General features: G+C 36.4%; 1 protein-coding gene across 5 annotated transcripts in view; it reads right to left on the minus strand.

Annotated features, from left to right (window-relative positions):
• LOC132701789 (protein unc-13 homolog B) overlaps positions 1–26,864 on the minus strand; it is a 196,632-nt gene that overhangs the window by 139,270 nt on the left and 30,498 nt on the right. The window contains exons 3-13 of one of the 5 annotated variants that reach the window (XM_060669978.1): positions 25,943–26,045; positions 25,776–25,893; positions 23,456–23,579; positions 19,692–19,778; positions 9,309–9,425; positions 8,824–9,223; positions 5,230–5,265; positions 5,012–5,118; positions 1,553–1,673; positions 1,281–1,493; positions 1,030–1,218 (exon numbers count right to left, since the gene is read on the minus strand). In XM_060669978.1, the coding sequence (XP_060525961.1) occupies positions 1,030–1,218; positions 1,281–1,493; positions 1,553–1,673; positions 5,012–5,118; positions 5,230–5,265; positions 8,824–9,223; positions 9,309–9,425; positions 19,692–19,778; positions 23,456–23,579; positions 25,776–25,893; positions 25,943–26,045 (1,615 nt within the window). Of the gene's footprint in view, positions 1–1,029; positions 1,219–1,280; positions 1,494–1,552; positions 1,674–5,011; positions 5,119–5,229; positions 5,266–8,823; positions 9,257–9,308; positions 9,426–19,691; positions 19,779–23,455; positions 23,580–25,775; positions 25,894–25,942; positions 26,046–26,864 lie in introns of all 5 variants that reach the window. The other 4 variants (XM_060669977.1, XM_060669982.1, XM_060669981.1 and 1 more) reach the window with 4 other exon arrangements.

Consider the following 26,864-nt stretch of genomic DNA (forward strand, 5'->3'; position numbering starts at 1 on the left):
TATCGGAGGGGCGGCATTCTGGACGCCTTCTAGCGCGGTCTGGAGGCACAATGGGCCCATCTGGTGGCTTAAGTGCTTGGATGCCCGCGGGGGCGCCCCCGTTTAGTATGAATACCAATACCAATACGTCCTTTTATGATCGTTAATGCGTTTCTTAAATCTTCTACCTGCTTGTCCGATATAAATTTTGGGACAAGATCCACATTTCAACTTGTAGACTACGGATTTTTGAGTTTTTCGTAATTTAGTTTTATTCTTTTTTAAAAAATGTCCTATGGTGTTTACAGTTTTAAAAACAATATAGAGACCAAATTTAGATAGATATTTCGAAATTTTCTTGCTAGGTTCTCCTGTGTATTATATTGTTTTATACATTTTGGGTTCGGCGTTTAATATGTGATAGATAGAGTTCAGAGTAATTTGCAGCTGCTTTTATTTATAATCTTATCTATCAAAGGCTAGTAACCATTGTTAAAAGCTATATATTTTATAATAATTAATTCTTTTTCAAAATTTTCTGTGCACAATGGTATATTAAGTAGTCTGTGGGTAAAAGCATAAAAAGCAGTCATTTTATGTGTGATTTGAGTTATTATCTATTATTGTGTCCGTGTGTGAGGTTTTATGGCAAATGGAAAAATCAAATTTGTTCTGTAGTTTAGTTATAGTTAAGTTCACAAGGTTTAGAGAGATATCTAGTTCCGTTTCTGTGGCAACACCATAGGACATCTTTTTAAAAAATCAAAAACCCGGAGTCTTGCATAATCAATCAAAAAGCAAAAAACTAAATTTGTTGTAGGCCATGGAGATTAATAAAATGAATCTATTACTTAATGATCAATTAACCAATTAAATTAAAATGTATAACCCTATACTATACTTATATAGGTATATAGGTGTCGGAATATTGTCATATTTGATAACAGCGCGGTATTGGCGAAACAATTGTCATAAAGCATTAAAAACTGAATAATTGAGTTATATATTTTTCTCTCTGTTTATTTAAAGGGAGGTTGTCGTGGCGTTTACCTCGAACTCTTTGTCGGGGTTGGAGGAAGACTGGCTCCGCGTGACGTAAAATCTGGAGTCCTGCAGCTGTGGTCGTCATGGAGGGAGCTCTGACGACTAGAACTCCTCCTGGTTGGTATCTGGGGCATTTTCCGCCTGCCCAAAGGCGTCGGTATCGAAGGTCGGTATCCGTCCTCGTATCCCATGTACCTGGAGCGGCCACCAGCAACGTTACCATCGCGCAAAATAATTTGGGGGTTCCCGCGTCTTACCCTTCGTCGACGACGGAAAACGACGACCTGCGTTTGTGTGTCTGCACCGCAGGAATCGAAGGTAGTTTTTTGCCGGTTTTGGTGGTCACGTTTCGGTACCCCCCGGAATCCCATTGGCGATCTTCTTCTTCCTGGCCGTACCTCTCTTCTTGGAAGGGATACGGGAGGGTGTCGTAGTACTCTTCGCTTTGAGCGCGACTGAATGGAGCGGTACTGTGAGTTAGGGAAAAATCTGCAGTGCTCGCGTCCTGATCCCAGATTAGTTTACGTACCTGGTGACGTAGTTCACTTGGGTGACTTCATTCACCGTAGAATAGTACTCGGTGCCGCTGGGGTCGGCGTAGAAATCGTCGTAGAGTGTTGTCTGCCTCTCCAAGCTGGGTCTCCGTAGGGCTACATACAAATAATCTTCGAATTAATAAATTGTTTAAAAATGAATTGTAATAAAGTAATGTAATAGTTGAATTGACTTGCTTATTTTTTTAGAATTTTTGAAAAACAAATCCAAGATGTCCTAAACAACGTTTTGCAATATATATTTGTTTGCTATATAATTAAAAAATTATTTCGAAATAAACGATGCATTTATTGAGTGTCTCAAATCCATAATGAAAGTCAAAAGAGGGGTTATCCAATATGTAAAAACTACTTCTTACATAACTTTTCCTGTAGAATTCAATTCCGTGTATGGAGGTCAAAAAGTTATCGAAACCTACTTAATTTTTTTTATGGAATACAGTTTGTCTTTTTTTTACCTTTTGAAAAATATATAAAATTATGCAGTTTTTCTCAGAATCCAGCAAACAAATGACAGCATTCGAAAATTAAATGCTTACTTCACTAGAAGGCCATGAATAACAATAACTAACAATTGAAAATTAGATATTTCTAACAATGAAGTGGATGCCTTCTGAAGTTTTATAATAACAACAGTTTTATAGCATAAAGTAATAATATAACAAATAACCAAAACTAACTAAAAGAAACTCAGAAGAAGGAAACAATTTTATTATTAACAAATTCCCTTAAGAGCCTAGAGTTATGACCTGGGGCGCCATCTTGTTGTAGGTGCACCAATGGAATATTTTCTGGCAGTTCTTGAATAACTTCCTCAAGAATTTCTGGACATCTACGTGCCTTAAGACCTCCTTCAAAAATCCTATAAACTATAAACTCTAGGATTTTTTATTGGTAGAAGAACCGATTACATGCAGGGATTTTAGTATTATAGAATAAAATTTTATGTCCGGTTTCATGAGAATGTTGGGCAACAGCTGATGAGTTTATTTGTCTGAGTCGTAAGGCTCATTCATGTTCCTTGAGCCTAGTTGATATTTTTCGTCCGGTTTCTCCAATGTATTCTTTGCCGCATATGCATGGAATGCTGTAAACTCCTGGCATCTCAAATGGAATGATGTTTTTTGTAGACACGCGATTTTATATTTTTTTGAAATAATTCCAATTCCAATTTGCAGGAAAATCACTTAGCACATGTGTCATTTGCTATTAAATTATGCATTTAATCTTCGAAAATTTCCATTAAAATGTTGTTGTTCCATTAAAATAAGTACGTTCAAATAACTTTTTGACCCAACCCTGTATACTAATCCTGAAGACGAAATTGAGTTCTACGGGCAAAGTTATGTAAGAAGTAGTTTTCACATTCTCGATAAGTTCTGTATCTTAAAACCTAAAAGAGCTCTGAAAGTTTTATTATAGGCATTTTTAGTTCAGTAGTTTATTGTAGCGAAAATCGTAACTTTTTATCTATAAAAATAACAACAATAAAAACAAAAAACTAAGTCATTTTAATTCTTTTTCATTAGGGGATGCGCTTACTTGTCAATTTAATTTTCAATAGAGAACGTGGTAGCAGCGTGGACTAGACACGCTGTAATTGAGACACCCTGATGGTACACGTGAAACGTCTGTCAGACTATTTGGCGCCAGAAAATTCCCCGTTAAAGATAAGCATGTTTCTATTCTATACGATAAGGACGATGGTGCGGTCGGGGGGAAAAGACAAGACGAAGCTGGAAAATGAGGAAGGGAAAGTGAAGGAAAAAAATCGAAATAATACGGATGGTATCGACGCGAAGAAATGTCCAAAACCAAGCAAGCGAAAGCATCAAAAAGATAAAGTAACGTGATACACGAAGCGTTAATATGCGTTTTCTGGAAAAACTAAATTAAATAAAACAGTTAAAACTACAAAGCATTTTTGCATTAATTGCACCGAGAAACGAAAAATTGTAAGTTTAAGTGTAGGAAAGAAAATAACTTTCGGTGGTTGTTCCAAATACATTCAGATAAAAAGAAAATCAACATTTACATAAAACATTTTTTTTTATAAAACTTCTGGATTCCTCCTGCGTCGGTTTTTGTTGACTCGAACTAGCTAACGTTTCGCCAATCATCCTGTTGGCTTCTTCAGAGCTTGACAGAAAGTGGCTCGTATTTTACTCTGTACCTGTTTGAGGGGGGCGGAGCTAAATGAGGAGCATAAACACCGTCTCGAACGACTGACCCATATTGGTGACAGCTACAGCTGACCTGAGTGGCGGTTATTAGGTTGCATATAGATTTCTATAGACTCTCGGATTTCTCGTTGGTAGAAGAATTGATTGCATGCGAGAATTTTAGTTTTATCGAATAAAATTTTATGCCCGGTTTCGTGATTGTGTTCGTCAACTGCTGATGAGTTTATTTGTCTTAGTCTTAAGACTCTTTCATGTGCTTCGAGCCTGATATCTTTTGTCGGGTCTCTCCAACGTATTCTTTGCCGCATGTGCATGGAATGCTATAAACTCCTGGCATCTGAAATGGAATGTTGTCCTTGAAGGATCGAAGATGTTAAGAGATTTTTGGACATGTGGTAAATCTGATATTTCTTAAAGACTCTTGATATGTGGTCAGTGATGTTTTGAATATAAGAAATTACAACAATCGCGTAACTGCTTTTGGTTTTATTGCTATTGCAAGGTTGTGGTGAAATGTATTTTGTGATGGAACGCTTAATATCTTTAATGTGGAAATTAAAGAGAAAAGAGCAGAGGTGAGAACCTATGCGGACAATGCATTAACGCATCGGTCTGTGTGCGTAGGTTTTCTGTAAACACAATGACCCAATGTTAGGTCTGATTTTCTATTGATAAGAATATCTAAGAATGAGAGGTTGTTCTCTCTAATAATTTCCACATTAAAGATATTAAGCGTTCCATCACAAAATACCTCTCACCACAACTGTCCAATAGCATTGAAACAGAAAGCAATCCCACAGTTGTGACTGTTGTCCTTATATTCAAATCATCACTGATCATATATCACGTCTTTGATGGACCGAAGATGTTGAGAGATTTACCACTTGTCCCAAAATCTTTCAACAACTTCGATCCGCCAAGGACAAAATTCCACTTGAGATGACAAGAGTTTATAGCATTCCACGCATAGATTACATTGGAGAGAATATGAAAGAGCCTAACATAATTCTCCTAACAACGAAATCTATACTACCTGTCCCCAATATGGGAATCAGTCATCCGAGACGGTGTTTATCATTTAGCTTTTTTAACATCTGAAGAAGCGAACATGATTGGCGAAACGTTAGCTAGTTCGAGTCAACAAAAACCGACGCAAGCGGAATCCAGAAGTTTTATAAAAAGTATTCTTCTTTTTTTGCAAAAAACAATACAAAATAACCAACACCTTCGGCATAGCTGCTGAAGACGTACCTTTCTTTGTCGAATGGCCGTAGCTATGATCCACGGAGTATCCCACGTCCATACTGTCGACGTTTTGGTTGTAAAACGAGCTCTCGCAGCTCATCCACGCGTCTTGGCTGCAGATGCAAAAAAAAGAAACGCTAGTGCCGGCGAATTGTTCTATTGAAATTTTGTGCCCATAATAACAGAGTGCGAGTGTTCAAGTGTCGATCTACGATCTGAATTACCTTTCCTCGCTCTCCATTTTAAATTTGCTTCGACGGCTTAGTACGAGAAAAAAAAATCTGAGTTAGTTTTGGTTAGTTACAGAGTGTCCAATTTTAAATATACGGATGGCGAATTTATCAATGTAATGCGTTTTCTAACACACAAACTGGCACAAAGTATAGAATAACCGCTTCAACTTGGTAGTATGCATGTTTTAAGAGTGCATCGAATAAAAAGAATTAGTTAGTTAAATATTTCATTCTTTTCCTATTCAGTCGGTCTTTATTTTCATGACCTAATCAATAACATTAATAACTAATGCTTCGGATTGGGTATTAATTAACGCACAAACAAACAACGCTTCTTCCAATATAAGTACCGATTCGATTCAAAAAATGTTACGCATTTAATAAAATTCCGAGGCTCTATATCCATTTTTCATTTTATATACCATTTTTAAATTTTCTTGTACAGTGTGACTATTGAGTACCTTGGTTATTACCACAATATCCCCAGTATATCCGGCCAAAGTCCCATTTAATTCGCATGTTCCAGGACATGTGGAGGATATTCTTAGGATATATCTTGCTAAGGATATACTGTAAAATACATCCCTGGATAGCTTGCAGATTTACTGTACACAATACACCACAGAAATCCTCTAAATTGATGGCCTGAGGATATCCCCTTGCGCCACAATGGGAACATTAGGATAGAAATAAGGGAAGAAAAGAGAAAAACCGTAAAACAAAATGAAACCTAAAAAGTTAAATTTTGAACAACTGAGAAGAAAAATAATTAGTTGTTTTAGATTTCTCGTGTTTTGGGAGAAATTTTATTGGAAACGACGTCAATGTTGGCAAGTCCTAAAAAAAACCGGAATCAAACCGTTAAAATCAACTTGTTTTTATTATTTTTGGACACGAACTAGACAAGAAATGCTTTTTTAATAAAAATACCACAGATTCATCTAAGTAAAAAAAAATGAAAAACGTAAAAATACTGTTCGGCTGCAACCAATGACGCAACTATTCGCGGTCGTGCCGTGCCGGACTCGCTCACTCTCCTCCGTCTCGTCGTCCGCCATCTTTTCAGCCTTATTTTTGTTGGCGGTATAAAATATAGGGAGACTTGGCGTCTATTTTGAGTATTTCGTGTGCTGTGCTTACTGCTTTCAGTGCTTTTATTTCAGTTATTTTTTTGTGGAAAAGCATTCTGGTAATATATAACATAAGATTTGTGTATATGTTGTGTATTCTACCAACATCATACCAGGTTTTTTATTATTTTGCCAGGTCAATGAGATAGCAAGATCGGGCGACGGAAGCAGTTAAGAGTTTGTAAGACACGCTCTGAACCCGCTGATTTCAAATTAACTTGCAATTAAATTTAAACGGTTGTGCATGAAGGAAAAGGACAAATTTTCAACATTAAAATGGGCCAAATTAATACTTGGTAAATAGGTATATTTTTTAAAAATAAATAGGACAAAGATTTAATATAAATAAAATATAAGAAAGAAAAAATATATGTTATTGTGTTGCTTAGTTGACACTTTTTTCAAAGACTGATTGCTGGAAAGAGTTAAGATAAAACTGAATTTTATGTAACCCATATACCTATGTTATACATTTTATAAGTTTTAGATTACATATCTTTTTGATTCTAGACTTATTTTCGTATCTTATTGTTCAGTTTTTGAAAACAAAAATAAAATCCATTTTCTCTTCATGTTTTTGAAGCAGATAAATTTAGGCATACAAAACTAAACTAATTTTTTTTTAAATTTATTTAAACAAACAATGAGAAAATCCCCCAGAACAAAATTATATTTTCAGTTATATAAGTATAGTTAGTATATTTTTTTCATAAATTGGATGCAAAAACAAAGTATTAATTTTAGCAATCGCCCTGCATAAAGTACAATTTTCATATTAAAATGGTTGATTAAATGATATATGCAAATGTATACCTACATCATCGTAAAGATTAACATCTGAGGTCACTTTCATGAGAGTACTATCAGGGTCAAATCAAGCCTTTATGCAAAAAGCGGATGTAGGAATTTTTGTAAATCTGTTTTTTAAACATGTAAGATACCAGTCTCGTTATTTTTATTTTTTTTTATATTAAGTACAGATATATAAAACCTGTCTTTCTCAGTCGTACAACCAATTGGACTACTACTAGTATGTAAGGCCCACTGGTATATGTATATAAGAACCTATATAGTATAACTGTATAACTATATAGTATAACTGAATATCCTTAGTATGTCCTAACAAAGATCCTACGAACATACGGATCTCATACACTGTGGACGTTCCAATTAGTAACATCGTATATCCTTGAGACGTATGTCCCTTAGCTGTCCCTAGGATATACGCTATGTCGCGTCATATATCCCGAGGACGTTTTACGGATGTCCTTGTACTATTTGGGCATTACAGATAGAGGAATACGGTTTTCGCATTACTGTGCTAGATGGAGACTAAAACAGAAAATTGGACCATTTCAGTTACCCTTTATATTTTATACACCATTTATTCAGCCGTGCAGATCTATTTGCGTAGAATCTAAGTGGCGTACTCAGATTTTATGTAAAATATATAATGTTTAAAATACGAGCAAAGGTTTCATATTTTTTAATATATCACCCTGTATATATATTTCAAAAGTCACGGTGCGTTTTATACGCTTGTCAAAAATGCATAATTGACTAAATATTTTTTTTTAAATAAACATAATTTTGAGAATACACGTTTATATATTACGAAGGTATTTGACTGTGATGCTTCCAGCAAGTACGTATTTATGTACCTGATTCTCAAGCTTTGACCCTGCCAAGCTGTTTTCACTGGATAGTTCAAAGGGTAAGGGTAAGTACCTGTACTATCTTACAAGTAAGTTTGAAAAAATTCATTTTTGTCTTGTGTGCCTGTCGATTAACAACAGTATTTTTTAGATATATTTATAGATTATATTCGCGATAGATACAGATACATAAGAATACAGGCAAATATTACAATTAAACATTTTTTAACACTGTTAGAAGAAGACATGGGAAACAACGCAGAATTTGATGACAAAATGGAGACGGTAGTAGAACCTAATGACAATTTAGAGGACGAACTACCTCAGCAAATTAAAAACGGGTCCAGTTGTCTTCGGATGCTAAACAAGTTGTTTTGAATGTTTACAATTTTATAAGAAATTCACAAGGGGAAGTAGGAGCAGCAATGAAAACAAATGACGTGAATAAAGTTCCGAATTCAACTGTAAGAAAAATTGTTGGAAATGGGATAGTCAAGAGGAAAGTGAGAGAAGACGCTGCTACTTCGCGAGTTTTTAAAGAGCAACACGCGGATCTAATTAGGCGTATAATCTACGACGCTTATAAAGTGAATACTGTTTTAAATGAAATGGTCAAATGATCAAAAACAAAGCCAGCTAGGATTATTTTGAAAACGCTACAAAGCACAGTATCGCGAAATCCGCATCGCTCAATAACAACGTAAGACGGACACGCTGTATATACACGTCCAGTAAAAGGCTGGAGCCGTTCAACATTATTAAAGGTACCATCGATTAATAAATCCGGAAACACGGCGTACCTGGAAAAATCAGATCTGTTCCGCGGTCGGCTGTTGTAGGACAGTGGATCGAGGTCGATGCTGTTCTCCTGGTACTGCCGAGAGTTCTGTGCGGTAGCGTCGTACGCGCAGTACTCGTCAGCGTTGACGGGGGAGTACCGCGCTGGCAGGTGCCTCCTGCGAGTGCCCGGACTTAAGTGATTGGACGCCATCGCCGCGGGTTGCTGCTGCGCAGCGACGGGGTACTGCTGCGCGGCAGAATCGTCTCGCTCGTACGAATTCTCACGTGAAGTTTCGAGCGACCTCTGAGGCGTACGGATCTGATGCGCTACGGACCTGAACTGCGACGCTGAAGAGTTCGGATGCTGACCGACCGGATAGTTGAGGTCTGAGGTGTAGTCGCTGTCTTCCGAGTACCCCGCTGAAATGTCATTGTCAAAGTGATTACCGGCAGCTGCAAAAGAGAAATGGAAGACGGGTGGCACGGCGGGGATGGGGCGACTTACAATGGCCGACGTACTGCATCTGCCTGCGGGCCTGCTCGATCCTCGCCTCCTGGTCTATTATGTTGTTGAGCATCTCGAGTTTCCGCTGCAGGTCGGACGCCTCGATGTTCTCAGGATCTGGAACACGCGCGGATGGAGATATTCGTTTCCGACCGCTCGGCAGACGGGGGGGTAATTGAAAGGTGACATAGTTGGGGTTTGAAGTGTTGGCGAGTGTATCTGTGTGTGTAGGGAAGGGAAATGCATGCTGTATTGTCTCGCTCGGAGAGTGCGGCGTGTGTGCTGAGGGTTTCATGGGCTCCAGCCGCCACGGTCTTTCAAAAATTTTAAGAAACGAGGGCGATCGAAATCCAATTTTTTGTAGCATAATTTTTTATTCTTCAGCTTTTAAAACGTAGTAATGTGTTTTGTGATGATTGTTTCGCAGTGAGAAATAAAATGTTGAATGTAAAGAAATATTTTAAAATAAAATAATTTTTCTATACTTTTTGTGTGTTTTCTTAGACCGTCTTGGATATATATAATAATACATATAATATAAATATAATATACAATTTAAAATACAGTTGTGTTTGGTTTTAATCAGAGAATATTAAATTGTTTTCATCACTTATGTTTACCACAATCAATCTTAAAATATTGATTCTTTATTTTAAATAATTAATATTATTTTAATAAATTTTTACAGAAAAATATACTAATACTTTTTTATTAACAGCAAAAATAAAACTGACCCACTGAAATCACGTAATACCGTATTGCGGTGAATAAAATTCAAACAAATGAATAATTTTATTTTATTTTAACATTTTGAAGTCATTTTGGTTGAGATTTTTTTTTTTGTAAAATGGTTTTATTGGAGGCAAATAATTAATTTTCTCATCGCAAGATTTGTATTTTTGGACTGCTATTCAGTATGCTTTTTGCAGCCGTTGCATATGCGGATTTAATTGCATTTCGAGCTTCGTTTTGTGAAAATGCCTCAGCCGAGGCGTTACTTTATTGCTGTGCAACATCGCTTGCTTCATTGTGCGCTCAACATGTTTTGTTCTCCAGAATGTAAGTTTAGGAATATCTTGCTTTTATATTTGTTTACTCTATTTTTACTTTTTAATAGTTTTGTTTTCGAGGTTGACCTTTGTTTCCCGGTTTTTTTCTTTATCCCTATTTGCCTATGATTTAAAAGTAAAAAAAGAGATTCGTTCACATTTAGATGTATTAGAGCTTCAGAGTGATCTTGACAGCTTTGCTGATTATTGCACAAACCACAGACTATGTTTGAGAAATCTGGGCTTCATTTAGAGAACTACCAATGGGCTCAACAAGCATCAGTCCGTAATGTGTAAGTAAAGTGTATAATAACATGATAAGGTTTGTACTTGAGTACTTATCCACAGTTTGGAATCCTATTTATAGTAAGTATATGCTCAGAATAGAAAGCATAGATAAAACGCTTTTTAACAAACTTAGATAGAGGAAAATTTAAAAATTTTCAATTTGAAGACGCTGAGCTTTAACGTTAAGCCATATCCGGTGCGAATGAGACTGGCGTTATCTATTGAGCCATTTAGGTCGAATAATTGTGTTTTTATAAACTTAATAGATATAGATATGTTTAATTTAAAACAAACGTATATAAAATTCTTGTTGCAGAGATAATAAATGTATTGCTCACTTTACAGATTTTGTTAAATAGTATAATTGTGTAATTGGGTAGCTGCGTCTGCATGTTGAATAGCCTGTGAAATATAAATAAAATGAGATAAACAAAAATATCGGCAATTGAAGTCCTGCTACAATAAAGGTAAAAATTTTTTGCTATCATGCTTAGCTGCATCTTAACGCGTCTTTAGATATGATGTTATTGGAAGACCGGCTTTAGTTAAACTTACTACCTGATTACGACCCTCTATTTTCTGAAATACGTGAAATATAATACATAAAGAGCGACACTTTCCCGGCTCCTGCTATAGAAACTTTACTCCTGGGAATAAAAAGTGCCAATTTAGCTTTAGCTTTATATCTATATTTTCCTCGGGATGGCGGCAAAATGCGAAGAGAAACGATCTATCAGTTCCTTGTCGGGTCGGAATTTTATTACAAGACCATTTGCTAAATGGCTCGAAGGTATACCGGAGGCAGTGTTAAATTCGTAATTATTTTCCGGTCCCCTGTGAGAACGACTGTTGCGGATTGTAAGGTTGAGATCGAATGGACCGGCACGGATGGAATTACATTAGAAACGCTAAAATTTTGCTGCTCAAATATACAAAAATACAAATATACTTACCCAACTTTTTAATCTTTGCATTGAACATTGCCTTGGCGACACGGACGAGGACGACTACATAAGGATCGACGATATAAAATGCGTTCTAAGTAAGCCAATAAAATGCAAAGCTGCTGGACACGATCAAATCACTGAGAAGATGCTGAGAAATATGGATCAAGTGGGATGTCGAGTGCTAAGCCCGAGGATTGGAAAATCGGAGTCATTGTGCCAATATTGAAAAAACGGCATAAAAGAGATTGTAGTAACTATAGAGGGATAACATTACCGAGCATACCATCGAAAGTATATGAGCAAGTCTTACAAGAAAAACTTTCAAAAGTCCTGAACTGGAGCAATCTTAAAGCGGATTCAGGAAAGGAAGAAGCATACGCGACCACATCTTCAGTATCAAGCAAAACAGCAATACAGAGATCTATCTAGTTTTCCTAGACCTGCAGAAAGCTTTTGACAAGCTTGCAAAATATGTGGTGAGGCGGAGTTAGAGCGAGCGAGGCGTTGAAGGAAGACTAATTTCAGCCATAATGTCCGCATATAAGAACAGCAAAAATTGCATCAGAACCGACAACATGGAATCAGCATACTTTACAGTAAACGAGGACAAGGAAGCGTTTTGAGTCCGTTATAAAAAAACAAGATCCGGGCTAAATAAGAAAAACCTTAAAATCAACGAAGAAAAAACGAAAATTATGGTTACGTCCAATACAAATAGAATTCTGAACATCGAATTAAATAACAAACGAATAGAGCAAGTTGACGTTTTTAAATCCGGGTATTCATCCGTTCGTTGTTTGACCCTGGAGTAGGATCATTCGCCTGACGTTTTGCCAAAATATCACTTGGCATCTTCAGAGACCGCGCGTCCATGTCACTCGTACCTGTCCGCACTTAAACTTTTTTAAGTTTAAGTTTAAATTTTAAGTTTAAGTTTTTAAGTTTACTGTGATGAATACTGCACCCTACTTTGACTTTTTTCTTTCTGCACTTAGTTTGTTAGTTTTAGGAACTTTAAATTCATTATATTGATATTCAAAACTGAGTGCATTGATGCACGAGAAATACCTGTCTGTTCAAAGAGCAGTAACAGAGCAAACTGGATGCGCTTCATCGAATCTGAATATGTTTGCCTTATTTTCTTCATTTAAAACATTATGATTCCGGTATTTAATACGTTACCGTTTTTTGCAAATTTCTTTGGCGGCCTTGGAAATATCTGTTTTGAAGGAGCTCGGCTCTCTGGATAAAGTCTAATATACTGGCGATGAGCTTCGGTTGAACTTTTATTATTCAGAAAGTATACTTGAGGTACAAATGCTTATTTTGCGAAAAACCATTTTAACCCAAATTTTCTATTTTTGCCAATTTGTCAAAAACGAGTGGACTGAAATATAAAGTGATAAGATATTCTATTAAACACATACATAATATACATGGCGTTCCCTTTAAAAAAATATGATGTAAACTTATATCGCAGGAAATTGATAGTGGTTTTGTTTGTTTTCCCATTCAGCTGCGGACCACGTCTAACAAAAACAAATATTCTCGAATTGCACGAGAACTATGGCGACGGTTCTAAACAAAACGAGCAAACCGCAACCGCGTTTCCATCCCCTCTCTCGCTCGGCCTCCGTCAAAACTTTTGCGTGTTTAATGGACGGCATACGGTTGCTTATCAGTGTCTTCAGTAGACAATAAACAAAAGAGGTGTCATAAATACAGCTCGCCGTTGCAGTGTACGATAAAACACGGTTTCGGGCTTTAAATAAGGGATACGTTGGTGTTCCGAAGGGGTGTAAAAGGGGGTCGGGGATCCTTGTCACGAACGATGAGATCGCGTGTGAATTTGTGGCTTGGACTTTCGTCCCGTTTGAGTCTTACATTATACGTTTTTCGAATTTACGTATTTTTCATTTTCAACCTTGAACTTGAAACGATATTCTCGATGAATACTATCAGAGATCGTAGGGGTGGGTGGGGCAAGACGCCCCCCCCCCTGGGACAAGGAGGCCCACCTCAAATATTAACCACATTTTTTTTTGGTATTATAATTATAAATTCCCGTTGTTTGTACATTTTTAGCCCTTTGCGTAATACCAGGGGTAAAATAGACAGCCTAAAAATTCTAAAAATAGGCTACTCCGTATTATTATAACCGAATCATAATTAATTATTTATGATAATTAGTAATTTTTTAGATAATTCTATGGATTTAGACTAAAGGCAGAGCTTTTGAAAATATTATAAATACCAATAACAGTTTTTTCAATTACTAGAAAAATAGTTACTAAAAATTTCTTTGGACAATTCCCTGAAATCTATACCTTTTGGTAATATGTTTGACTTAAATTCTATTGATGAAAATATGAACATTCTATTGGATGCTTAAGTTCAATTAAAAACAGTCACCTTTAAAAAGAAACACTTACCTTGGATCACAGAAAACACTAAGATTCTAATAAAATTAAGGGATAAAGCCAAATTTAAGCACAAAAATAAAAAAAACATCTGAAAATCAGTCCCGTTATATAGAGCTTGGAAACTTGAAAGGTGATCCATTGCTAGAAAAAAAGCATGTATAGAACATTCTTTAAACAATAAAGAAAAAAAAGTATTTCGGAATTCTCCAAAAAATTTAAATGTGATAAAAAGTAAAAAAAAACTGAAAAAAGATTCCTAACCAACTATCAGATCCGGATTTAATAAACCAGTATTTCATTAATTCGATTTCAAATTCAACATCGCCAATGATCGACTACTATGAGAGCTCTCAGCACATTTGCACATTTTCTCACGGTTGGTCATGACGGAATCCATATTAACTTTATCATTTTTTGTTGCCCTTTTATATTAAAGTACATCTGTCATCTTGTCAATTTTTGCACCACCCATTCTGTATTTACCTCTTCCTAAGATTGACAACCCGCAGTCGCTTAGCAACTTAAGACTCATTTCTATTCTACCAATATTATCCAAGGTTGTAGAACGTGTCCTACAAACTCAAATAAAAAATTATGTTGAAAAGGAGAAACAATTTACAAAACACAGGCAGATGGCATCATTAGAGTGATTGAGCAAGGTAAGTGCACTGTGGTGGTTCTACTCGACTCTTTTGATACCATTTTGATACCATTAGTCACAATATAGACGACCGAGACAACGAGACAACATAGAAATAACAACAGCAAACCAGCGAAACAACTGTCTGGAATTACTTCCTTCCGAACTCAAGTATGCTCTAAAAAACAGTAATAATAAAAAAGCCTCTGGCCATGACAGGATGCCAATCGAACTCCTGAAAGCACTCGATGAAGAGAACATAATCAGGCTAACACAAATATTTTTAATGATGTGTACAACAGAATATATGTGTTTTATAGATTACCAAAAAGCGTTCGATAAGGTGCAACACATGAAATTAATAAATGAACTGAAGAACATCCAACTAGACCAAAATGATATAAACATAATTAAAAGCATATATTGGCACCAGACAGCCACAGTAATAGTCAACAACTTGGAGACGGATGAGGTACGAATCCAGCGAGGCGTTAGACAGGGATGTGTACTCTCACCGGCACTCTTTAATTTATACTCTCAGGTAATCTTTCAAACGGCTCTTTCGGACAGAGAAGAGGGAGTTAGGATTGGAGGAGAAATTATCAACAATATACGATTTGCGGACGATACGGTAGTCCTGGCTGAGTCTCTCGAAGACCTACAATTGCTGGTGGATAGAGTTTACAACGAAAGTCATGCAATGGGGCTCACAATTAACATAGAAAAAACTAAATTTATGGTTGTCTCAAAGAACCCGGCCAGGCAACATCAGTTATACATAGAAGAACGAGCTGTTGAACAAGTCGAAAAATACAAATATTTGGGAGCGTACATCACCTCTGGCCTAGATCAAGATCAAGAAATAAAGGTCAGAATCGAAATAGCAAGACAATCATTTCTTGGTTACAGGAAGATACTCTGTAATAAAAACTTGTGTCTCAGTTTGCGATTGCGGTTCGTCGAATGCTATATATGGTCAGTTTACAATTATTATATGAGGTAGAAACCTGGACACTAAAAGCACAGATCATCAAAAAACTGGAAGCCTTCGAGATGTGGCTGTATAGAAGGATACTAAAAATTCCCTGGACGGATAGAATCTCAAACGAAGAGGTCTTACGAAGAACTGGCCGCGGTAGAAAATTAATAACTTTAATAAAAAACGCAAAACCGCATATCTGGGGCACATCTTAAGAAATGATAAATACCGTCTACTACAAACTATTATGCAGGGAAGACTAGATGGAAGAAGGGGTATCGGAAGAAAAAAGAAATCCTGGCTAAGAAATGTCAGGGACTGGACAGGGTCGAATGTGGGGGAATTGTTTCATGTTGCGAGGGATAGAGAAGCATTGGGAGTAGTGGTCGCCAACCTCCAATGAAAGGGAGAAGGCACTGGAAGAAGAAGAAGTCACAATATTCAGCTCACTATTCTTTGGGGAGTCATCCGTAAATTTAATTAAAAACTGCTTAACAGAGAAAAAGCAAAAGGTGGTCCTGTACGTGGTCGAGTCTGTTTGCCTAGACATAAGAAGTGGAGTTCCTCAAGGCTCAATTTTAGCCCCTGTTCTGTGTATTATTTTCACTACAAAAATCTTAGATTTTCTCGACTATTGCAAAAAAAATTGACAGAATTTCCAGAGATTACGGTTCGCTTTTAAATCCAAAAAAATCTTCTGGATTGTTTTTTGGTAGCCCGGTGGATGTTAAGCGTCTTGGTTCTGAAGTAATCATAAAAATAAACAATATTACTCTTCCACTTCAAAACGAGGCAAAAAATCTGAGGTTAGATACAAAACTTCGCTTTGAAAAGCATATCTCGACTTTTACACAAAGGGCTATTGGCCGTTTAAAAGGGTTGTATAGCTCAAAACTCGAAATCTTAAACAAACCTAATGCGATGCTCTTGTTCTCTTCGTTTTTAATCACTCTGATGTCGTATGTGAGCCCTGTTTGACAGTGAAAAACGTATTGACAAGATTCAAAAATGCTGCCTGAGGTAAAAGCTGAAGGAAGCGGGCTGGACGAATATGAAGACGCGGCCAGGATCCATCGTCGTTGTCTTTATTTCAAAATGATTAAGACAAAATATCTCGAAAAAATAACTTTTAGAACAGACGTGAATGACTTAATATAATATTTAAACGTGTCATAATTCCTCGTCACGGATGTGGTACATATGAAAGATCCTTCAGTTACGACTTGGTGCAACTATATAATGACCTGCCCCATTCCGTTTAGGATGCAACAATAAATTCTTTTCAAAATAAACTAAAAACGTGGTTATGTTTTAGAATTTAAAGATAAAAAACATAGAGAAGTTACAGAACGCAGGAATAATCAAACCACTGTGCACTGGTAGAACTCCTTAAATATTTTCGGTACTTTACCTAATAGTTTTTTTATTTACGCAGTTAGGTTTAGGTTGGTCTTTCTGTTATATAATTAAGTGTGTACTTAACGAGATTATAAATATTAATTAAAGCCATAAAACAGATGCGTCTGGGCGCTGCATTCTTGCCTTTTCTTTTAATTTTCTTTGTCGAAATTACCTGAATAAAGTATTATTATTATTATATAGGAGACAGTGAGGCACGACGGCCAGAAGCTTCGCCGAAATTTGGCTAAATTTCATTAAAGTTAGTCAAAAATAAATCGACTTGATGGTTAAAATCCCCAACAAATAATAAAAAGCTTTAGTTGCCTGCCTTGGCCCACCCATCCCTATTCTATTTTAAATGCAAATTATTGTCTAAAGACGCAAAATTTGTGGCAACCATCGGCTAGCTTTTCTTCAATCAGATCATTGCGAATGTGTTATTCTATAATAGCCCAACATCGTCGGCTCATCAATGGATTGACTATAGGTAGTGAAGAGAAAAAACTAAATAAAAATATATCAAGGAATGGTAAATACGAACTTTATAGGTTTTAATCCCAAAGTTTTATTTTTTGTGCAATAGATAACCGCATAATGAAGAAAATGAAAGGTTGTGTTCTTTTGGTTTTCGGCCGTATGTTCTCGTATCATTCCGATTAGTGTAGCGTAGAACATTTCTAATGATCGATCTAATTGTGGGTGACTGACGCTTTGGAAAGTGAGTTTTATGTAGTACATAAGACAAAGAGTTATCAAATTCTCGTCCATGGTGACAATGTACCGTGCGTTCAATTTATCTTGATATCAAGGTAAACAAAAAAAAACAAAATGTAGGGTTAGCAGCCAAGTTTTTTTCCAAGTGGCGTATTAAACAAAATACTATCAATTTAGCGTACGTCATATATTTTTGAAAATGGAATATTATATGTGAGCTTAATAGAATATCTTATTCCGATTACAATGATGTGACGCACTTTATATTTTAGTCCACTCGTTTTTGACAGATCAACAATATAATTTCAAAGAGTGCTCTGACTGACAAATAAAAATGTGTTTATGTGTGACATATTAATAAAAACATTGATGGTTGAATTATTGTCAAAGTCATTATTGTTAAAACGGTTTTTCGCGAATTTTGCATCCGTGGAAGGATTGATATGCTTGAATAATAAAAGTTCAGCCGCAGCTCGTCGTCAGTATCCAGAGCGTCGAGCTCCTTCAAGACAGATATTTCCAAGGCTGGCAGAGAAATATTTTAATGTTTTCTTTATTACTAGAGTATATGAAGAGACAGGTATTTCTCGGGTATCAATCCACTTAGTTTTCATTTAAATTAAAGAACAATATCAAAGGAGGATGCAGTTTGGATTTTTTAAATACACGAAAGTTCATTCACTACAAGAAAAGATTGTAGTAGACAAAATGCGCGATATTGGTCTTTAAATAATACTAGAGAAATACATTTAATAAAAATCTCGCGGGTACTAATCAATTAATGTACGAACAATATATGTAGAAGCGCTGTTTATGTGGCAGCAAGACGGTGTCACGCCTCACAATGTTGTAGCAAGTTAAACATTTTCTTAACATGGACTATCCCAGGAGTTGGATAGGGAACGGCGGAACTATGGATTGGCCAGTCAACAGCCCCGACTTAACTTTAATGGATTTTTTTCTTTTCGGGACACATAAAATCACGTGCACAGAACTCCTTGTGATAACGTCGTGGAACTTTTGCAAAGGATTTTAGAGGCAATCAATCACTTAAGAGACAATCCGGAAACGTTACTAGATGCAAGACATCATAAAATTAGAGTGTATGAGAAATGTGTTCAGGACATTGATGGTCACATTTAGAATAGTTAAAGAATTTTTTACTTTAGTGTGCCTTTAGATAAGCTTTTGGTTATCTCTGACAATAAGAGTGTAGACCATAGACGTCCAAATTGTATATCTATGGTGTGTCCCTAATATAATTGATCAAAGATGGCCAATTATATTTTTGTTTTGTTTCACTCATTATGTTAAATTAAATAGCTTAAATACCAGAGTATGACTTTAGCAATACTTTAATCAAATTTAAATCAATTACAGTGATTATTTTATCGTAAAACTGGAATAATCATGTAAAACATCGACTTATTTTCATTCGTTGATAAGGGAGAATCGTTACAGCATCTTGCCACTGATATGAATTTGACGTTATACATTAACAGCACATACTAAAATTTTAATACGAGTTAAATATTGCCCAATTTATATGGTTTAATGAGTATATGTTGTAATGTTTTATGGTTTAATGAGATAAATTTCTACATACGCGAATGAACCCCTAAATAATGATCATTAATTATTGTTTAGCCGATTTTCGTAGCAAATGTTATGAAGAAATTTTAATTAGTCTCGTATAATTAATTAATTAAATTGTTGAATTTCCGAGTGAAAACTAACGGTAAAAAACTAGTGTTTGACGCGGTGGGTCCCCCTCCCATGAGCGAGAAAAGCAAAATGGCTGCGAGCGGCTGAGAAAAGTGGTGGTGAGTCAGCCGGAGCGAAAGAGACGACTTCAGCGAGTTAGCGTGCAGCAGTCAAGCATGGCGGCGCGTCAGTCGAGCCGGAAATGAAGACTTGAAATCTTTGCGCTTTCAGGCGTTACCTATGAATGCTTTTGGGTGGTCGATACGTCTGCACACGGTAGAACCTCTTAAAATGCTGCGCCAGCCGGTGGGCGGGTCGAAACGCCCTAAACACATCAACGAATAAAGCTCTGAGGATGATCCTGCGGCGAGGCGAAACGTCGGCAAGCAATCAATGCGCCAGCTTCAACGATTCGAATTAAACGTGTAATCGTAAACTAACTTCGCTACAACTAAACGGACTACACGAGCAGCGACTGTAATTAGGCAGGATGTTTAGAAAAATACGGATGGGCGACGTTTTTTCAATCATCACTACAGTTTTAAGCGGGAAAAGGATACCGCAGTTGCAACAGCTAACCAAACTGAACCAACTAAACTTGCAACTAAGAAAGTTGCCAAGTCTTACAAATGAGCGTCTATTTTAAATATGCATTATGCTTTTAAGTATGCAGAACAGTAGACGTGTTGTAAAATCGTTTGCGCAGTAGATATATTTTCAAAGTATAAATATGCAGAATGCGTCATTTTTAACCTTTTGCACTCGTATGTCGCCGAATAGGCGGCACACCATGACCTATCATTACAGCAGCTGGCAGGTCTATCATCCGCTACGCTCATTTCTAAATTGCTTTCTTTTAAAAATAAAAGATAGCATGATTATTATATATCTGTTGATGTAATGGGTGTTTTTTTTTCGACGTATAGAACCTTAAGTGATTTATTCTTAATTTGGTTTGGCAATTCATCATGAATAGACTCACGCCTGAACAACGCTTGCAAATAGTACAATTTTATTTCGAAAATAATGGTTCTGTTCTGACAAAATCGTATATCGGAGCAGTTAATTCGCACCACGTTTACTCTTATTGATAACTCGCGTCCCCAGAGACGCCGTACGGTGCGTACAGAAGACGCTATTGCTGCTGTAGAGCGTAGCATTGAGGAAGGCCCGGATGAGTCCATCCGCCATCGAGCACAGGAATTGGATCTGTGTCCATCCACTTTATGGAAGATTTTGCGGAAGGATATTCGTTTACATGCTTACAAAATCCAACTCGTGCAAGAATTGAAGCCAAGCGATCATCAAGTGAGGCGTAGATTCGTCGCCCAAAACGAGATTGCTGTTGTTCCCGATAAGCGAATTTTGTTTATTGATGAAGCGCACTTCGCCGTTACATCCAGAAAAACTGACTGTTTGGAGCGCTTTATGGGCTGGTGGAATCATTGGTCCGTACTTCTTCAAAAACGATGATGGCTAGAACGTTACAGTCAATGGTGATTGGTATAGAGCTATGATTACTAACTCTTTCATTCCTGAATTGAATAACCATGATGTCCAGGAGATGTGGTTTCAACAAGACGGTGCAACATATCACACAGCTCGTGCCACAATCGATTTATTGAAGGACACGTTTGGTGACCGCCTAATTTCACGTTTTGGACCTGTGAATTGGCCTCCAAGATCTTATGATTTAACACCGCTAGACTACTTTCTCTGGGGCTATGTAAAGTCATTGGTTTATGCGGATAAGCCACAAACGCTTGACAATTTGGAAGACAACACTCTCCGTGTTATTGCCGATATACGGTCACAAATGTTGGAAACTCATCAAAAATTGGACGTCCAGATTGGACTACATCCGCGCCAGCCGTGGCGGTGATGAAGTGATGTGTAGATGTGTAGTGATGAGATTTAAAATGTAATGCCACAAGATTATCTTTCGGATAAACAAAATTCATGTCAATCGAGTAATCCATCGTTGTTTTATTGCAACTTAAAGTTCTATACATCGAAAAAAAAACACCCCTTATATACTTCAAGAACTTTTTTGAATATTACTTAGTTTTATAACTAACACGCCTGGGTAAAGTTCGGTGTATTTCGAAAAAAATGTATTCCAAATACCCAAGAGATATTTGCAAAATGAAAATGAAAATGAATTGGAAAGTAGTGACGATGAATTTTATAATGACTAGCCTGAAAATGATAGATTGGATAGTGATAATATTACTGACTCTAGCAGTGATAGTGATATTATGGATACTAAAAGACAGAGAACCATACCTTTACCATCAATGATAGCAGTAGTGAAGAAAACGAGAACATAACACAACCTGGTAATTCTGGTCCATGGCAGGACGTCACATGCCACGATCAGGTACGACACAGGATTCTATTTACTTCTGGGGATAAAATGGTATAACCAAAAATACCTGATACTTGTACAAAACCCATGGTTTTTTCAAGCTCTTTTTTAACGATAAGCTAATAATAGAGATAACAGAACAAACAAATAACTACGCTAGACATAAAATAGGACAGAAAAGGTTGTCAAAACGTGGGTAGGTAATACAGTAGAAGAGTTTACCGCATTTATTGGGGTTGTCCTAAATATGAGTACCATCATCTTGTCTAATTTCCAAGAGTAATGGTCACAATATTCTAATATCGAAATACCACTTGCATAAAAACAATCTCTCTTAGGGTTCCAACTCAGAAAGTCAGTCAATATTTAGATTATTTGAACAAGCAATTGAAAGAACAAGTTGTTCCATCAGGAGAGATATCGGTAGACAAATCTGTTGTTGGATTTAAGGGTAAAATCACTTTTTTAACTTACAATCTTAACAAGCCTACGAAATGAAAGATACGAATTTATGTAATGGCGGATGCTAACACCGTATATGTTTATTCAGTTTTGCCGTTCTATGGAAGCTTGACATCGGAAGATTTAGTGAGACCTGATTTACCTGTAGGCACAATGATAGCCTTACCTCTATATCAAAAATTATGTTATTGGCATATTTCAAAAACACATCCCATCAATAGAAGAGTACGTGGAGGTAACTTGCAAGTTGTAAATGAGCCAAATGTAGCGCTCAATTACAATAAATTTATGGGAGGTGTCGACCGCACACTCTTATTCGGCATCATACCGTTTCCTGAGGAAGTCTTTAAAATGGTGGCGAATGTTATTTTCCTGGGGACTCGAAATGTCTAGTGTCAATGCACGCATATTTAATAATTTCACAACAGTACCAAAACAAAAAACCAATTACTTTCGGCAGGGGTTAAGAATTTCTGGCGGACCATGATCTGTTGATACAGAAGGGCGGCTAAATGGTAAATTACATATTTTACGCCAAAATGGTGGAAAGAAACAAGAATCTGCAGGCGGGAAACTAGGTAGATTTGTGACACTTGCACTCGTACACATTGGTGACTGCTTCGAACGGTTACCATACACTACAACATTATAGGATGTAATTTTTTTATATTGTGTATGAATTTATTTAATAATGATGGTAGTGATTATGATCATAATAATAAAAAATTGAAAAAAAAAAATTTTATAAGGCTATTTTGTTTTAATTAAAAAAAAAATGCAATATAGAGTCCTAGTACAGTGTACAGGCGAAAGGAGATATATACAAGTGCAAAGGGTTAATTAGTCGCGTTTTAAATTTCCGCGATATTTTGAATTGAATATTTAATGATCGTGGCCATCGCGACGAATTCAAACTAACTCAAACTCGTGCAGGCGCGAGGACTGGTTATTACGTGCAACTTTGGGAGTAATTAAGTGCAAGCGCCCGTATCCCTTTATTAAGGCAGTGCGACGTTTTGTCAGGGTCGAGCATGTGGCTGTGTGTACCGTCTCATTAGTCCGTAGATATCGTCAGTATACCCGCTGTCCAAAATATACCACGCGGATGTTTCTTTTGGTGTCAGGTTTGGGGTTCTGTACTTAGTTTAATTAAGGTTAGATTGTCGGCTCACCGAAGGGCAACTCGAATCGGAAATCGACAAGTAACGAGTGTCCGGTTGGCATCTTCGTACCGACCACTTCGCCGTCTCGCATGACCAATTCCGCGTCTAGGGACAGCCACTGACCTAAGCCCTCCTAAAACAGAACGAGGTTTCAAAATTAATTAATTTAGTTCATAAAATTTGTTTAAAACAGAACGAGGGTTCAAAATTAATTAATTTAATTAATAAAATTGGTTTAAAAAATCCCTTGAAATTGTCGCACTTTAATCCCAAAGCGGGTACTAAAATGGCTGCTTTAAGCATATTAGCTAGTCGTCGAGAACGATGTTGTTTTGCAAATCGCACTGTTACATTAATCCGTAAGCCGTACAAGAGCAGAGCGCGATTAGGGCTAATGGGTTTAGCTCTACGCTAACTGACTTGGAACTAGATTTCCTTGCCGAAATTAGTAGGTAATTTTTGGCACTTCTCAAGGGGTCCCGAGAAAAATTTTCAGGTTCGCCAAATTTAAAGAACTTTATATGACAATAACAAATATAGCTCGCTCGTAACTCCGGTGTCATGACGACGTCCAGTGAGTTTTAGAATTTCAATTTATGTTTTCTGAAATTAAACTGACCGTTCTGAATTACAATTGACACTTTCTGAAGTTAAATTGACGATTCTGAATTACAATTTACATTTTCTGAAAATAAACTTAAAATTATGAATTATAATTGACGCATTCGGGAAAAGGGTGCATTATATCGAAGTGCACATATTATTGTAATTATTATTGAATAAAAATTAAAAAGATTTTTAATCAACTTTTCAGATTCTATTATTTAGGTAAATAATAGGATTTGTATAATTTTTTAATTAAAATAAATAACACTAATAACAATTTTTTTGTTTAATATAAAGATTATAACTGGCTTCATAATTAATGTAACTAAATCGTTCAAAAAATTTTAAAAAGATTTTATTCTGTGCTGCATTATTTTCACTGTGAGCCACTGTAGATATTAAAGTTATAATAAAAGAAAACTGTTTTTCTTTAAATGTTTTGCATGTATTTTTGTAACACATTTTTAATTTTTTTAAAAATCAATAATCCTAAACTAATATTTTGTTGGAAAAGCTACCCGTGTGGTTATTATTTTAAATTTAAAGCAAAGAAATATTGTTTTTTTTATAATTTTGTTTCAGTTTTAATACCCGCATAATGGATAAGTGGCTAAAAATATGTACCCAACGCCCAGAAAATGACAAGAATGACAATGATAATGATAGACCAACACCTACTGAACTTAGAAAGCGTGTGGATCAAACCCAAATAAAAATGAATCTAGTGGCGAAAATTGAGAAAATATCAAGAAGAATTTATTAAATACGGATTTATTAAATACGGATTCAAATTTTGCGTTGTTAATGGGGAAGTACGTCCGGTCTGTCTTGCTCTGATAAATTAGCAACTTTGTTTGCACCCAGTTTCTACCGTTTAAATGCGAACACGGACCTTTATTTCGCTGTTAAATTTAAAGTTGATAGCTGCAAATTTAGAACACTTAAATACAAAAGTTTTAGCTGTCTATACGGGCTATATGACCATGACCCCAATTTTCAGTTTCTTGAGAATACCGAGCACACCCTGTGCATGTTTGAAAATTAGGAACGATAAAGATTTATATCACCCGATCTTGTGGATCTGTTCGTTCAAGAAATTTTTCAATTGCCTAAACGGTTTTCGAGAAATGGCTTTTTCCTTGGACCCCCCCCCTAGTTTCAATAGGTTGCACATATGTGCGAAATTTGAAGTCAATTACTTCAAATTTCGTATACGTGTTTCATAGCAATGTCCAAAAACAGTGAAAAAAGATGGCCACCGAGATTTGACTACTGCCATTTTCACACATGTTATGCATTCCGTGGACTGCCGAAAGGGAGCGAAATTTGGACCGTCTAGCTTAAACAGTTCGGAAATTATCGTCGAAAATGTCAATGTTACAGAGAAACAGAAAACGGACAGAAAATTAAAAAAAAATTTTGATGCTGATCATTTCTGTACCAATGGGGGTCTCCTAGGACCTAGCTTTACCGAGATCTCGAGATTAGTGAGGAGCGCGTATGCTTTCGCAAAGAATCGAACAACAAGTTCTTTATCGGTGGCGGTCACACTATATTTTTATTAAATTATGTCAATTACGTTAAAAGTTGTCCAAGAAAACCCAATTGTTAGGGTGTTGTATTATTTTTTCTGTTCTGTCTGAATCTCATTTGTTTCCGAAAAACGTCCGCTTTATTTTTGTTTAATTTTTGGTGAAAAGAAATCATCTTTGAGGGCACCTACTTCGTTCGAGTACTGGACGGTCTGTAGTGGAATCCAGTGGTATCCCATCGCACGGTCCCAAATCATGCCCTTGCTCCACACTTCTATGAGCAGTCCCGTATTCAAATCGTTCGTCTCGCTAGAAAATGGGGCGTCAATCGGAAGAGCATATCTGTTTCGATACTTACAAGAGAAAATCTTGCTCCCAACATGGCTGGGCCCCCTTTACGGTAACGGTGGTGGACTTGACGTTTTGAAGTTTTAATGTGACGTAGGTGTTAAATTGGGATGCTGCAAGAACGAAAATTTACAAATAATTTAATGAACCTAACATCCGTCCTTGAATTCTAGCCACTCTTTTTGCAGCTCTCCGGATAAATTTCGAATTAATAATTGAATTCGATTAGGAATCCATTTTATAAAAACACTTCGGAAACGATGAGCTAAATTTTAGTGCGGCGCGGAAAATTCGCAGTTCAAATCGGAAAATCTTTTATTGGGATTTGATTTAAAAATGTCGACGCAATCGCGAATAATCTCGTTTTAATTACATTGGTGGGGGATCAGGGGATTTCGCCCGAAACATCTCATCTTGATGAGTTTTTCGCTCGATTTTCATATACTTTCATTTATTTTATATACGTTCATTATCTTGGCCAGTAAATAAATGTAGAGTCGATGTAACAAAAAGTCAGTAGAGTAAATGTAAGGTAATGGGGATCACCTAAGCGAGAATGTAAAAAAAAAGATTCAATTATGTATTCCTCTGTTCTTTTTATAAACTTTACTTGCTTACCTATCGATTGGTAGCAAATTTAGTTACTTTGGTTGATTAATTAGGGTACAATAAAAGAACTGAAAAAAAAAACGTTTGATCACGATTTTCAACACCGGTTGGTAATAGTGATCAGCATGTGGGCAATGGTGGTCGACACATATCACACACCACATACAAGACACAAGTCGTTTGCATCTTCTGCGTCGTCATTTTCGTCATCCTGCAATAACTGATCCGTATTCGCGTCTGATGACGATGTGTTGTCATTAGAGTCTTGCAGAATTTTCTTAACTTTCTGACGATACTTCTGTGGCTTGCGTTTCTTTCCTCTT

The sequence above is a fragment of the Cylas formicarius genome, unplaced genomic scaffold, assembly GCF_029955315.1.
Source record: "Cylas formicarius isolate icCylForm1 unplaced genomic scaffold, icCylForm1.1 PGA_scaffold_5__7_contigs__length_24384050, whole genome shotgun sequence".
In the NCBI taxonomy this organism is placed as follows: Eukaryota; Metazoa; Arthropoda; class Insecta; order Coleoptera; family Brentidae; genus Cylas; species Cylas formicarius.